We start from the raw sequence: 14,920 nt of genomic DNA on the forward strand, positions 1-14,920 counted from the left end.
GCATCGTAGAGTGACTGACTAAATAGCCACACCATAATGTCCAGTCCAGAATATAAGCCATAAGTAGTGCTGTCATCACCTAGAGTAAAAAATGCAGGAGAGAAGTCACATGACGTGTAAGGTTTTGGGGGGTTTTTTTTGAAGAGAGTAATCTAAAGAGAGACATGGTATGTGCTGGTGCGGTATGTGTAACAAATTGCATTTAGCATGCAACCTTGACCACTTCATTTGCATTCCTCCAAATTAATCCATCTCTACCAAGATTACTCCCAAAAGGCAAAACAGCCACGGGTGGTTTTTTTGGTTTTTGGTTTTTTTAAACATAATCTGGCAGAACATTTTTCTGTACTTCCCAGACCCCAGCCTCACAAAGGCTGGATTTCTGCCTCCAAACTACAGTGGCCTGAAATATACACAAAGGTAAATTCTGGACCAGTGACAGGTTTGAGATCTGATATCTCATGACTCTTCAGAACTATAAATCACAGTAATTGTTGCTATTTACTGTTAAAAGCCAAGAACTGTCCCTTTCCAATGGTATAAAGACTCTATTTCTAGCCGGGTGTCAGGGCACAATATCTTGACATATTGATATATGGAAAAGCTATTGTAGGCAATTTTCAGAAGTTTAAATATATTTGTATTTTTCCCCTTCAGAGAGATGTATAGTTGAATTTATGTTTGTTAAGACAGCAGCCTGGCTTTACAAACCGAGGGGTGTGAAAAATAGTACTTGTCTGCAAAGTATGTGGCTGAGAAATGTAAGTTAATTTACTGTATGTGAAAGGTGCATTGATTGACTGACTGTCCTGGAGACTGCAATCACTACCTAGACACAGCACAGGTAGTGACAGTGCAAATTTACCCTACAACACTCCTATTGTATCAAAATCGGAAGAAGCATCTCTATACCTGTGTCTACGCTATGAGTTAGAGGTGGGATTCCGAACTCGTGTGCACACATTTGTGCTAACCTGGGAAAAGCGAAAGTGAGTATAAATAGTGTGGCCACACTAGTAGCAAGACAGCTATTTATATTTGCACTAGCTCTTATCAGACTAGTGCACGTATGCATACACAAGCTGAGTAGCACACCTCTAGCTCGTAGTATAGATGTAGCCTAAGAGTACATCTGCATTGCAGCTGGAGATGTGAACTGCAGCTTGTGTAGACACATCTGTGCTGTCTGTACTCTAGCTAACTTGCTAAAAGGAAAAGTGAGGAAACTGCAGCGCGGGCATAAGTGTGGGCTGCATGAGCAAATACGGACCCAGAAATGTCAAGTGGGCTTGTGAAGCTTGCACTGCAGCATCCTCTTTCTTTTCCTTTTAGTGAGGTAGCTACGGGTACATCTGCACAGGCTCCATTCAAACCCTCAGCTGCAAGGGTACCATGCATACCCTAGAGCTGAGAGGGAAGTAGGTTTCCTTGCTCATTCACAGCTTGATCCAAAGTCCACTGAAATCAGAGGAAAGACCATCTTCGGCTTCAATGAGCTTTGGATCTGGTCCTCAGTCTTTGGTCTCTCTCCTGGAACTAGCAGCGAGGTGCCAGTTGTGGTGGTTTTTGGGATCTGGCCATCTGTCCAGTAAAAATTAGACTGACCTGCACTAACTTATTTCACAGAGGCTACAATACAGCAATCAGATGATGATTTTTGTTACTTACAACCTGGGCTAGATTCAAGCCAATGACCTAGAGGTAAAAGATTGCATTCTTTACCAAAGCTTTGAAATATGTAGACCCCCAACTAGTGCTGAAGTGTAAGTTACATCGGCAGCGATTCTTACTCAAGACATATGTCTTTAAATAATAGGAAAAAAAATCTTATTTTGATCATCTGAATGGCTCAGCTGTTTGCAGACTTTTTTGGCTATTATGATTTGAAGGCCGTTCTGTATGTCATTGGAAAGATACTTTGTACTAGAAAAGGTCTCAGATTTCTCTTGAAACCATGATAGTATGGTCATTCTTAATATTGAATGAATACCTGCACTACTTTAAAACCTGATGTTACAGTAACTAAAGCCTGCTTTCCCCCCCCCCCCTTTTTTTTTTTTTTAGGAAAATCAACCTGTAATAGTTAAGCGGAAAAGAGGAAGGCCTCGTAAATACCCTGTTGAAGCAGTACAGAGTAGTAAGTACTATGCGATATCTTCATGGAAAATGTGAAAACGTTAATGATTTTTTTGAATCTACTTTTTTTTTCTCCGTCAGGAGTGGATTCAGAAGCTGACACGAACACTGGGAATGTGAGTGTCTGAATATTTTATTTGGAATTACACATTTTGGTCATTTTAAAACTAATTTTTTTATGTAACTTACCATGTAAAAAACAAATCAATAAATATATAAACTAGAAATTATTGGTTGAGGGTATGGTCCTGAAAATATAATCCAATATAGTAGTTGATTTCTGTGAGCAAAAAGGTATTCTAACCAATTGACCGCAGTAGTAGTGTCCAGCAGTTTAGCAGTGCTTTTTTTGAATCCAGCATTGTAGATGTAAATTCTCTTTCAAAAATTGTAGCAGCAATGAAAATATCAAACTTTTTACAGATAATTTTACACACCGACTCAAATACTGATTGCAGACATTTGTATGCTGTTATTACCTAAGGTGGGGTTATTTTGGTCTAAGTATAAGGAAAGGGGGAAAAGACTTAGACAGTTTTGCCCCCTTTCCCACCCTATTAGTTCCAGCAGTGAGCTCAACGTATATAAGTATTAAGTGCCTAATATGTAGGAGAGATGATCCAGTAAAAAAACTGGTTGTATGATCCCTGTATTTTGTCGGGAGTTTCAACATTTGTTTGTATTTAAGGCCGTTCTGTATGTCATTGGAAAGATACTTTGTACTAGAAAAGGTCTCAGATTTCTCTTGAAACCATGGTAGTATGGTCATTCTTAATATTGAATGAATACCTGCACTACTTTAAAACCTGATGTTACAGTAACTAAAGCCAGTTTGTATTTAAGCTAATCGGCCTAGTCAGAAGACAGATATATGTAAATAGTAAATTAATAGCTCCCTAGGTAACCCTCTAACTTCGAAGAGTCTTTGCTGTCAATTTTATGAATATTCTAACCCGTACAACAGCTGCTAAAGAAGATACCTGTTCTGTTGAAAGCATTTTTGCTCAGTACAGTCCAGTCAAATTATAGTGTGGTGTGATGTTGAATCAGAACTTTTACTCCAAGTGTAGCTGATTGGAAATTTTCTGACTCGGAATTTCCCAAAGGTAAATGCCAAGTCACCAAATCTGAAATGGTCCACAGGAGTCAGGCAGCCTGAGGAGCCAGTTGGCCCGGGAGCCATGTGAAACCCAAATCCCAATCTTCCTGGCTTCTTAGCAGTCCGACAAGCAGGCTGCTGAAGAGGCTAAGAACCCCAGCTCCTGAGCTTTGAGGCTGCCTGCTCAGCCAAGGTTTCTGGGCTCCCAAATGCCCTTCAGCCTGCCTGGCGGAATTGTATCAAAGCAATTTTTCAATAAAGCCCTTTTTGGATTTGTTTTGCTGAGCATCTTTCATTGTTTTGTTTTCGTTCCGAATCAGAATGAAAACAAATTTGGAAATCCTCCATGAAACAGAATTACTGTTCTTCATCTAGCTCTAATCCCACTCAACATTTGTTATTAGCTGACGATTTCTAACAGCCCCTTTGTAAGGGAATGTCCTGCATCTTTGTGTAGTGACTCACATTGGCAGATTTATCAATCAACATAAATTGGGTCCAGAAGGAGCTGGGTCTACCCTCCACCAGAAAGTGTGTCCCTATAACGTGAAGCCTTAGTGGTTGGAGATAAGAAAGGGGAGATTGCTTCTGATCCATTAATGCTACTGGGGATAAATGCACACTTCAAAGGGAACTTTAGACTCCTTATTGCAGACTCTTAAATCCAGTGGTGAAAGCAACTGTTTTTGTATTCTTAGCATAGCAGATTGTAGTTATGCAGTTTTTCCTCTATCCAGAATGAACACTAATTTGTGGCTGTAGTGATTTTGTGAGTTTCTTTAGTAGTGTAGATTTACATAAAATTACTGTACTACACCTTCGTTTCCTACATATCATTATATATTAAATTGCCTTGACTGTGCAAAGTTAGTTTTCAGAAATGTGTGTAATCTCGGTTGTTTTCAGTAAGCAGTAGCATTCCAAGGTGTGAAATACATGTTTCAATAATTGACGTAAATTGATTTGTCCATGAACTAAGCTCACAAAAAATTGTTCCAAACTCTGTTGTCCAGTCATGCATAGAATAAATGCAGACCAGTGTCACTACAAGAAATTAGATATAAAATATTCTGAATGTCAGTCAGACTTTTCTGTTGTTTCCGGTTTTGGAAACATGTTTTTATATCTATGGAAGTAAATCTTAGTGCTTGCTAATCCATTGCTAGGTTTATCTAGTTCTATTTTAAGAAATGTTTGGGGCTTTTTTAATTTTAGGTTCAATTGTCTCCAACTCTTGCTACTAGAGGAAAGTTTTCTCAAACAGGTAAGCAAATAAATCATCCATCTACCTTAACAGATCAGCAGGAAAGAGAAGGGGGGGACCTATAAAAGCTTACCTTCCAAAAAGTTCTAAAGTGTCCTTCCTGAGCTTTGCCTCTCCATTCAACCGTCTCTCCTCTCTGTAGAAACTAAGTAAATGAATTGGTAGAAACATGATGTCCATCCCTAATACGAGTTTTAGATAGAACAGAAAGATCGCAACTAGGTTATTCTCTTTTGATCCTGGTAGGACTTATTTCAACAGTGCTGCTCCTGGCGTTAAGTAAGAAATAATACACAACAGAAGATGTTGTTATGCTATATGTACATACACTGTGTTGGGGGGCACAGGGCAGAACTTCACAGAAGCAGTGGCTACTATAGTAAAACTGACTCTCAACTGCTAGTTTCCATTTTTGCTTCCATCTCTTTCCGTGAATCAGATACCAAAATTGCAAATATTAAGGTAAGGAGGTTAAAATATAAATAGAAAAATATGTACTTACCCTATCTTTGCTCAACTAACTTCACTTTCTATGGAAATGGGATCAAAAGATGGGTACAGATAGACCAAGGGAGGTATACAAAGCAACATTGGGATGGTATTGGTCAGTATGATAGGCTGTTGTCTCAGCCTGACCACTATCTAGTTTTTTGTAGGCTTCAGAGCCAAGAAGAGTTTTTATGAAGTGATTTTTGTTTTACTTCCCATGGCCCAAGTAGTATTTTCAAACATGTATAACTATTAAATAAAAACGGGTTTGTTTTTTTTCCAAACCTAACCAAGGCATTACACTTCAGTGAGGCTAGTTCCATGCTATGTTTGAAACATCAAAGTCTGGCTTAAAAATAGCTATCTCATGGGGGTTCATTGTGGGGAGAAACTTAGTGTTCAGAATAGGAAATAGGGTTTGGGGGCTTTTCTGTACAACAAAAGAAAGAGAAACACAGTTGATTCAAATTTCCCTTAACCCTCCCAAAAATAATCTTCTTTGGGCAAAACTTTAAGCATGGAAAATGTCTCAAGAATTTTTCAGAAATTTATGAGCACATGATACTGGATTTATAACTGAAACTGTTTTGCACAAATTACTATAGTGGTTGTTACTGGATCAAGATTTTTTGGGGATTATTACACAGGTTCAGGGTAGAACTTGTTTATATACTTTTATTGAAGCTTTATAGCAAAGCTATAGTATCCATACTATATGGACTAGATGACCTCTCGAGGTCCCTTCCAGTCCTATGATTCTACCATTCTATATTTTAAAGAGAGGTTATATGTCTTGTGGGGTACTTTTTAACACATCTGTGTTTTTGTAAGAGATTTTACGAAATGTTAATGTATTCATAGTTTAACATAGCAAAATGAATGAACTCTGTTCACATTTTATTATTCATTTGTTCATTAGAAGTTTTATTTTGCATGAAATACTTTTCTTAATGGAAGACTAATCTCATACATTTTTACCTGCATAATTATATTTAATATAAGTATGTATGTGAATGTTAATAGTTTTCATTCACAATTCGAGCTTTTTCATTAATTTTATTAACTTAACTCCAACACACTTAAATGTGTGTTTTATTATATGTTTCTGCTCATACGATCTGATAATTTGGATAGTTAGATGTCCTTTCTACATATGCTATGACAAATAAGCAGATGGACTAATAGGATGATCAAGCTTTGTCCAACCAAATTGGCAGAGTCGAGGCTTGGGAGTGGGATTTTCTCATGCCTTGCAGACAGCAAAGAGAGCTAGTAGTTCTGTAGAGGGGGAAAGAAAGACAAGAATTTGCTTTTGTTATGAGCCTCCTTCTTCTTTCTGTTATGAGGGATTTCTATCTGCACCATTATTCAGATGATGCCAACTGGCAAAATTATCAGCCAGGAATGGAGTAGACTTTGTTCCAACACAGAGCTGGGCAGGCCAAAGTTAGAGGTTGTAAGCACCCACTACAGTGACAGCAGATATATAGTTTCCCTTTCAGGCCTGGGAGCTGCTTCTTAGGACAGTTTGCATGATGGAGATTGTATATGCATTTTTGAAACATGCACCACAGTCCTTCAGAAGTATTAAATGAAGGATCCAGTCTACCTTTACATGAATAGTCCCTTTTGATTAATGCAAGAGTTGCAGTCAGACCCTAAAACTCTGTCCTTTTCTGTTGCTGCCATCCTCCTCTGTTAGATTGCAATTGAAATATTTAAATAACTTTGCTTTTTCATTAAAGTGGAATGGCATTTACTACTGATTTTAAATCAATAATTGCAGTAAATACAGTGTCATGTGACCTAAAAGTCTTAATTTTAAAGTCCTGAATATTTTTAATGAATAGATCATCTCTTTTCAAAAACAAAAAAACCTGTCTTTTGTTTGCAGTTGGTTGGCATCCCTGCTGGAAAGAGCACTTTTAAATGTGTTTCTGACTACTTTGGTGATGTTTATACAAAGCCAACAAACTGAGTTTGGAAACTTTTTTTAAAAAAGATTGATTAGTAAAGGGATTTGAAGTTCAGTTTTACATTTAGGTAGAGTTCTTACAGTGTTTCTTCTTTTTAGCTAAAGACACGTCTAATAAGAAAGAAACAGCAAATGTAAGTTCAAGCATTTTTACTGAAAGCCTCTAAGCAGTATACTGAAAAATGGCCCGCTTTCTCACATTTCATTAGTCCTGTTTGCTTTCATTTCATTACCTCAGGAGGGTGAGGCAGGGAAAGCAGAGATGATTGTGCGTCGAAGAGGAAGAAAGCCCAGATGTTCTGTGATTCCATCAGAGGAAACTGGTAAGACATGAAATTGTGCTGCTCTTAACAGACTGAAGAGTTTATTGTGCTTAGGTGTACATAAAATTGTAACAAGATCAACTTTATTATGTTTTCCTTTCATTGGGGAAAAAATCATTGGGTTACAGCTAGTGTAAATATTATGTAAATTGATGTAATCTCCTGTCAGAATTGGTACATCCCAGATGCTTCTATAAACCCCGATGAATTTTGTATGAATTCTGGCTGTGAACTGCAAAAGTAAACTATTGAGAATGTGTGTTTTGAGAGATTAAGTCAAACAAGTGTGAATTAAGTGTTGAAGGATGAAGGAAACGGAAAATTACTTATTCTACTACAAGTCCCATTTTAAATGCCTTTTCTAAACTAAGTGTCTTTTGAAGGGCCTTTCATGAAATTATAACACATGTAAAATTTTTCATGGACAGAAATACTGGAGCCAGAAAGAAAACGTCGGAAGTTGGCATCTGCTGCTGAAGAGGAAACAAAAGAACAGGAGGAAGACGAAGATGATGATGAAGATGATGATGATGATGAAGATGATGAAACGCATTCTGGAGCCACAACTAGATCAGCCACGAGATTAGAGGCTCAAAAGTAATATTCAGCTAGCTAGTATTTTTAAAAGACATTGCCTCCAATGTTCTATGACACACACAGTTAACTAACCTCTCTTTTTAAAAATAAGAGTCTGATATTGAAAAATCTGTCAGCCCTACAAAACAGGACAGTAACATTAGTGTTAAAAATCCCAGCTCCTCAACAGGTTGACCTACAAAGTGCAACTCCAAGGTTGCCTCTATTCTACACAACCTATGTCACCATTGCTATGCCCGCATCGCCCCCAGCATAGACACAGCCTACACTGACTGTTTTTTCTGTTGCTGTAGTAACATCGCCTCCCCAAACACCATTAGTTATGTTAACAGATGCACTCTTCCATCCACATAGTTGCATGTACACTGGCAATTCACACTCTGACCAATGTAGCTATGCCAATATAATTTTTCCATGTAGACCAAGCACAAAGCAATGGCTTTCTTTGCAATTGAACTCTTAGTATTTTGTGCCATCCTCCACTCACTCTGGAAATTGACATGCTTTTCACTTCTCACAGGAATGAAACTGGCAGGGAGAATGATGGGAGTGGTAAAGCATGTTTACCAGTAACTGGAACAAAGATGATGTTGGGTTGCATGTATTAAGAGCTGAGATTTTAATATTTTAAAGTTTATCTTTTCAGCTACAACACTTAAAGTTGTGTGTGCGTGGTGTGGGGACTTATCCCTTATAAATATTGTACCTCATGTCATCATAACGTAAGCTCTGGTATCATCTCTAGCCCTTGCAGATGTCCTGAAGTTGACATTAGTTTAGTCCTCTCAAATTTTCATGGTATCTAGTGACCTTTTGCTTAATGAAGTCGGAGACTCTGAATCACAGTGCCTGGCTTTTTTCTGTCATGTGCTGTCATATTACTCAATGGTAGTCAAGTTAAGAAAATGCAATAGAGGAGAGAATATTAGTTCCTATCAGATATAACTACTATCTAAAAACTACATGTTCAACCACCATAAGATGTAAAGCCCTACCCCTTCTAGAGGAGAGCAGCTAGACATGTGCTGATTCACATGCATAATGGCTGCATCCCATCTGTTTGTTACATCTTGGATTTCTGATAAGGAATTGGTTCTAGCAATGAGTGAGCTGTTGCCTTTTGGACTGGCACCCATGCAGTATGTGTCCCTGAGATGTTTAGTGGTCATAGAAGGATCTGTTCTTGCCAACATTAGGGTGCTGCAGTTAATAAGTTCATAGATCTAAAATCCCCTTTTATCCTTGTGTAATAATGTAGTGTATAGGTATACTGATAAACATGGCTCATCTAAAAGCTTTAATTCACTCTTAAAAAAGTGAATCATGAAGTGAAAAAAGGACATCATGGAGGTGACAAGAAGAATTTACCTGAGTCAGCAAATTTCTGCAAGGACCATGCTATGGATGTTGAACTTGATGGCTACTATAGTGGTCATAATACCACACACACCCCAGTGTATTCTTAAACTAGCTGCTTCCAAGATACTGTGTGTTGTGGCAGTGCAAAGAAAATTTTCAGTATGGAAAGGCCTGCCAAACTACTCCAATCCAAATTGTAGTAACCCTGTTCTTGGGATAAGGAGTCCAAATAAAGGGAATGGTACTTGGTCTCTCCAGAAGTCCAACTTTATATAAAAGTCCTGCAGATGCGGTCATGTCCAAAATTGGAGTATTCCAAAAGGTAGTTCTGATTCAAGCAGACAATTACAGTCTATTATTACATCAGCAAACTCGGATGGACAGTCTCTCTTCTCAAGAATCAAGAAGACCTGAAGATTCCTAAAAGACACTTATTTGTATCAGGCATGTAAGAACTAATTCCAGGCCCTTCTTCATAGCCCTCCTGATAGGGATTTCTCCCAAGTTTGGAGCCAAGAGAATCTGGGTGATCTAGCAGGCAAACAAGAGGCCTCTAACTCCGTTCCATGCCATTTTTCTTTTGTATTTTCTTTTGTACTTCGAGAACATGAGAAGAAAAGGAGACAGCACCACAATTGTCAACTGCCATTTCTCTTCTAAGAATTATAGGAAAAAATGAGGACACAGCACCAATCTGCAGTGCTAAAGCAAGAAGTTTTCATTCTAGTGACCCCTTGAGATTAGAGAGAAATCTTATTTCTTGATGCCAAAAGTTAAATGGTACCAAGAGTACTGCCCGAGAGACCAACCTCAGTCTCTGTCAGTGCTGATGGATGATCTGGTGCATTCTAGGGGCTGTTCTCAGTGCAGTGAAACAAAAGTTCATTTCTAGTCTTTCTTATGTTGATGCTGAGCATAGGATTCCCATGGAACCATAGAATCAGATGTCAGGATCTTCTGAGTTAGTCAAGCCCAATCTTGGTTCCATTTTCAGTGACAACGTACTTTGACACCACCATCTTCATTGGGATTCTAGTAATCACTATCTTGGCTTCATTTCTGAGGACATCTAATTTTTACCTTTAGGGGACTCAACTGGTGCTCAGACCACACCTTTAACAGCGGTATTCTCTGGCCCTCAAGATCTTGTATGCAGAACAAAAGAACAGTCATACAATTGTTTGTCTGTGAATCCCCCAAGAGGAGTTATCTATACTGCCAACATCAACACACCCAAGACCAGATACTTGCTTGTAACTAAGATTCTTCAGGTGTTTGCTCGTGTCCATTCCACATTAGGTGTGTGCACACTGTGTCCACCATTGCCAGAGATTTTCCCTCAGTGGTATCCATTGGGCCAGCTCCAGTGCCTTCTGGAGCCACGTACTCATGCACTGGTATAAGGGGCACCGCCGGCCACTCATCTTCTCAGTTTTCCTTCTTACCGCCCATGACATTGCTGGAACTATCTCTCTTGCTTCAGCAAGGCTTCTTCCCTGGGGATTTTGGTCTCTGATTCCTAGTTGTTGTTTTAAACATAGCTTTAGTGTATATAGAAATTGTAGTTTAGAGGTAGTGTAAATAGCGTAGCTAGGGACTAACTATCATCGAGGGGCTTTGTTCGTCCTATTGGCGGGGTATGTCCCAGTCCCCAGGCTTCAAACCTTGTGCCTCCTGCAGCAAACCTATGCCCGTGAGCGACCCACACTCAAGTTCTTTGAAGTGCTTGGGAGAAACTCACATGGGGGAAAAGTGCCTGATTTGTCAGAACTTTAGACCCCGCACTAAAAAGGACAGAGAAATAAGACTCAAGGTTATCCTAATGGAAGCTACTCTCAGACCAGCCTCAGAGCAAAGCTGCTCCGATTCTGCACAGAGTACTTCGGCTTCTATGCGAAGCGCTCTGCTGGCACTGTGCTCTTCCCCACACCGTTCACCATCTCCCAGTGCAAAGGAAGAAGCACAAAAAGCAGCGCACTGACAGCGGGTGCTCGCCAGTGCAGAAAAAGGACAAGCATGGGGAAGGCAGCACAGTGCGACCTGCGCCATGGTCACCGAAGGAGAACTCTTCGTCTGAGTTGGAAGGGGAACCCCATGTACAGCCTAAGGGCTTGTCTACACTACCCGCCGGATCGGCGGGCAGTGATTGATCCAGCAGGGATTGATTTATCGCGTCTAGTATAGACGCAGTAAATAGACCACTGAGCGCTCTCCCAGACTCCGGTACTGCATGAGAACGAGCAGCACAAGCAGAGTCGACAGGAGAGCGTCAGCTGCTGACTTACCGCAGTGAAGACACCGCAATAAGTAGATATAAATATATTGACTTCAGCTACTCTGTTCAAGTAGCTGAAGTTGCATATCTTAGATTGACGCCCACGGGGTAGTGTAGACAAGCCCTAAGAGTCACCCCCCCATACCCTGTGCATAATTTAATATTAAAGATAAGCACAACAAGAATAAAGGACAAATCTCAATTCTGGATTTCTTAAGATGTATTCTTCTTTACTCCCAAACTTGCAGATGTCATTTTGCATTGACAGTATTGAGCCACTTGTGGCAAATGCCATATAGTTTAATTTCCTGTACTTATTACATATGCATGCTGAATATGATTTGATTATTTTGCTGTATTCATTCATCATTTTTATAGAAAGTTTTCTGTTAACGTTTCAGAAAGCAGCCAAGCAAACCAACCACCCGTGCTGCTTCTAAAGGAAACAGCCCAAGTCCAGTTTCTCCTAAAAAACAGCAAAATTCAGCAGCGAAAAAGAGGTCGCCTAGTGAAGCAAAAGTTAGCAAGTCTCCTCCATTGGCACAGTAAGTATGAAAATGGAGGCATCTTTTACTGTTTGTTTTGGATGTCATTAAATGGATCCTTTTTTCTGCATCTTTAATTTACTACAGCACTGAACTGCAAAGCAAAAAGAAAAGTGGTTTTTGCCTTTCTCTGATATCCCAAAACTGTTTCAAAGGACTCTTCCCCATTTTTTTTCCTGTGTATTCTTTTACATTTGAAATATCAGGTCTTTACTTCCCATTCTGTGCTGGAGGATCTTGGAAAGTACTTAAGAGAGCCTGAGCAACAGTGTCACACAAGGCTTTAATCTGAGCTGCAATTCTTTCTGGAATGGAGAAGATGCTGGGGCCAGGACAACTGCAATTTAGGTTTCAGTAGCATGTGACGTAATCAGGTTCTCCAAAGATATTCCCTCTTTCTGTCTGACGAACTTAGAAAGGGAGCCTTTGAGATTCCTAATATTTCAAGTTTTAAAAAATAGCACTGGAAGGGGAGGGAAGGAAAGCATTTTTTCCCTTTTTAAGTTTGAGGCTATCTCTGTGTATGATACGGGAGCAATAAAGGGCACAAATAATTATTTACCTCTACAGAAACCCGCTACGGTATTGTTTACCTCTACAGTATTCCTCCATCCAATGTGTGGCATTGGGAGCACGTACGCTGCTTAAATAACTTGTAGCAATAGTGGCAAGCACATATTGGATACTGACAGTTAGAGGCTGCATTTCAGTTTATATTAAGTACTTTGTGATGGCCAGTAGTTCAGACTGTGGTCATGTGTGGTTAGGGCTAGGGCATGATTGGCCTACACGTGCATGCACAAAGGGGAGTGGGTAAGGTGCCTTCCCATTATGCCCTTTTCTGCACAAGAGACACGAGTCAGTTGCTGTTCTTTTACTGTCTTGAGTGAAGGAACTTGAACCCTGCTTATGTCCTCCTGGGCACAAGCCCCCACCCACCCCCCCCAAACAATGGGGAAGAGGTGGTGGAACCATGTCCCTTTCTATCTTCTCTGCAGCAGCCAGTAGAACTGGCTGGCTATTGAGGGTGAGTATATGTAGCATCCTTCTAAGGTCTGGTGAAGTGGGGTATACTCCCCCTACATGCTGTGCAACTGAGGGAGGTGGTGTACACTGGGGAATTGAGACAGTATCTCCTGGCATTTCCCCTTGGGATGGAGGAATGTGACTCTAAGTGTGCCTAAAACCCCTTTGAAAATATAAACTATTATAAAAATTCTAAGCATAATTAATAATTGTTACAACTTCTAGGTTAAAGATGCAGGCTAGCAAGCGTAAAAGGGAAGCCAGCCCACCAGCGGTACGCAGAAAAGGGCAGCCTAAAGTGGACGAAACGCCATTAAAGAAAACAAAGCGATAATTGTTACCATCTGATAATATTCATGGAAAAGTTGAAAGAAAAGAGAGTGGTCTCTGCTTCTGTGTTTTTGTTTTGTTGTGTAAAAGCAAAGGGATTTGCATGTGCTCGTTTCTGAGCTCTAAGTTAATAGATGCAGAACTTAAGTTACATTTTAAACAATTTTATAAACTATTGTTTATACAGAATATTATACAGATTAAAAAAATAAGTTTACTTTGTATCTGAAAGGAAAACAAAGTAATTACAGATTTTAACACTGACTCAGAAAGTTGGGATTTCCCAATGTGACATGCTAATGCAGATGCTTCCACTCCACCAGGCACCAAGGGCCTACTAATATTCTTTGTATATAAACTTGTAAAAATAGGTTGTATTTTACTCTGTGTATGAATCTAATCAATGATGAACACTTTATTTATTGTATGGAGGGGACTGGTCTGTAAACTTTAGTATATACCTTAGGTTTTATTAATGATTATTTTAAATTCTATGCAGCCATCAGTAGGAGTCTTTTTTTCAGGGCTGTCTAAAACCCGAAGTTCTCTGAAATATGCTCAGACAATTGGTAAAGTATTCTCTCGCATGTATTAAAGTAGATTAGCATAATAAAGGGGGACACTCTCTCCCTTTTCTGTTCACATTCATAACTATGTATAAAATAGGGAGTGTCATCTTTCCAGATTAACTTTCCATCTCTGAATTTTTGTACCAACCTCAAAGTAGTCAATAGTACTAGCTTAGGTTTACTCAGACCATTTCAGCCAAAGCTACTCTGAAGTACAACGAACTGCTATGTTTTATTTCACAACTTAACTGTTCTTTCAGTGTTTGTCTTTCAATGAGGAGGGACCCATAGAAGTGATATTTAACTTCAAATAACTATGGAGCTTCAGCATTTTATGTTACATTTTATACACAGGTATTAAAAAAGTAGAACTTGGTATTATTGCCAGAATCTTTTTTTAATGTATATTAATACTCCCATAAGAGCAAATGTTCAAGTTAAGTTTTACAGTTAAGCTTTTCTTAAGATCAAATTTGTCTCTTGCAATGATATGATGAGTTGCCAAATAATCTGAGATTATTTTAAAATGTTTTGTTCATATTCTTGTTTTATAATTAAAATTAGCATTCTGTTTTGTTTTTTTACTCGTTATTGTAAGGCGCATATTTGTCAGATATTCTACTTGATTTCTTACTGAGATTTTATATATAAATTATAAAATGTTTCCCAAAACCTGAGTTGCAATATTTGTTATATCTTTAAATTCCTTACTTGTGTCACTGTATTTGTTTGTATTGTATTTACAATTGACTTGGATGGACTTACTCACATGAGTAATGGTTTGCATAATCAGTCCCTTTTTATAAAGCCCCTGTATCACGCCATCTAGGTATCATAGATTTACTACAAAAATAATTTGGACAGCTCATTAAGTGAATCCATGTCCTGAAATTAAAGAACTCCTCCAGTGAACTGATTATGTTATTCAGACTT

General features: G+C 38.9%; 1 protein-coding gene across 1 annotated transcript in view; it reads left to right on the forward strand.

Annotated features, from left to right (window-relative positions):
• The window catches only part of BOD1L1 (biorientation of chromosomes in cell division 1 like 1), a 56,942-nt gene extending 42,365 nt beyond the window's left edge, over positions 1-14,577 (forward strand). The window contains exons 20-27 of the mRNA XM_084625443.1: positions 2,065-2,137; positions 2,218-2,252; positions 4,451-4,499; positions 7,063-7,097; positions 7,202-7,286; positions 7,715-7,883; positions 11,919-12,062; positions 13,314-14,577. Of these exons, the coding sequence (XP_084481569.1) occupies positions 2,065-2,137; positions 2,218-2,252; positions 4,451-4,499; positions 7,063-7,097; positions 7,202-7,286; positions 7,715-7,883; positions 11,919-12,062; positions 13,314-13,422 (699 nt within the window). The 3' untranslated portion in view covers positions 13,423-14,577. The remainder of the gene's footprint in view (positions 1-2,064; positions 2,138-2,217; positions 2,253-4,450; positions 4,500-7,062; positions 7,098-7,201; positions 7,287-7,714; positions 7,884-11,918; positions 12,063-13,313) is intronic.
• Positions 14,578-14,920: the final 343 nt, after the last annotated feature.

Source organism: Lepidochelys olivacea (genome assembly GCF_965140295.1).
Source record: "Lepidochelys olivacea isolate rLepOli2 genome assembly, chromosome: 4".
NCBI classification, from domain to species: domain Eukaryota; kingdom Metazoa; phylum Chordata; order Testudines; family Cheloniidae; genus Lepidochelys; species Lepidochelys olivacea.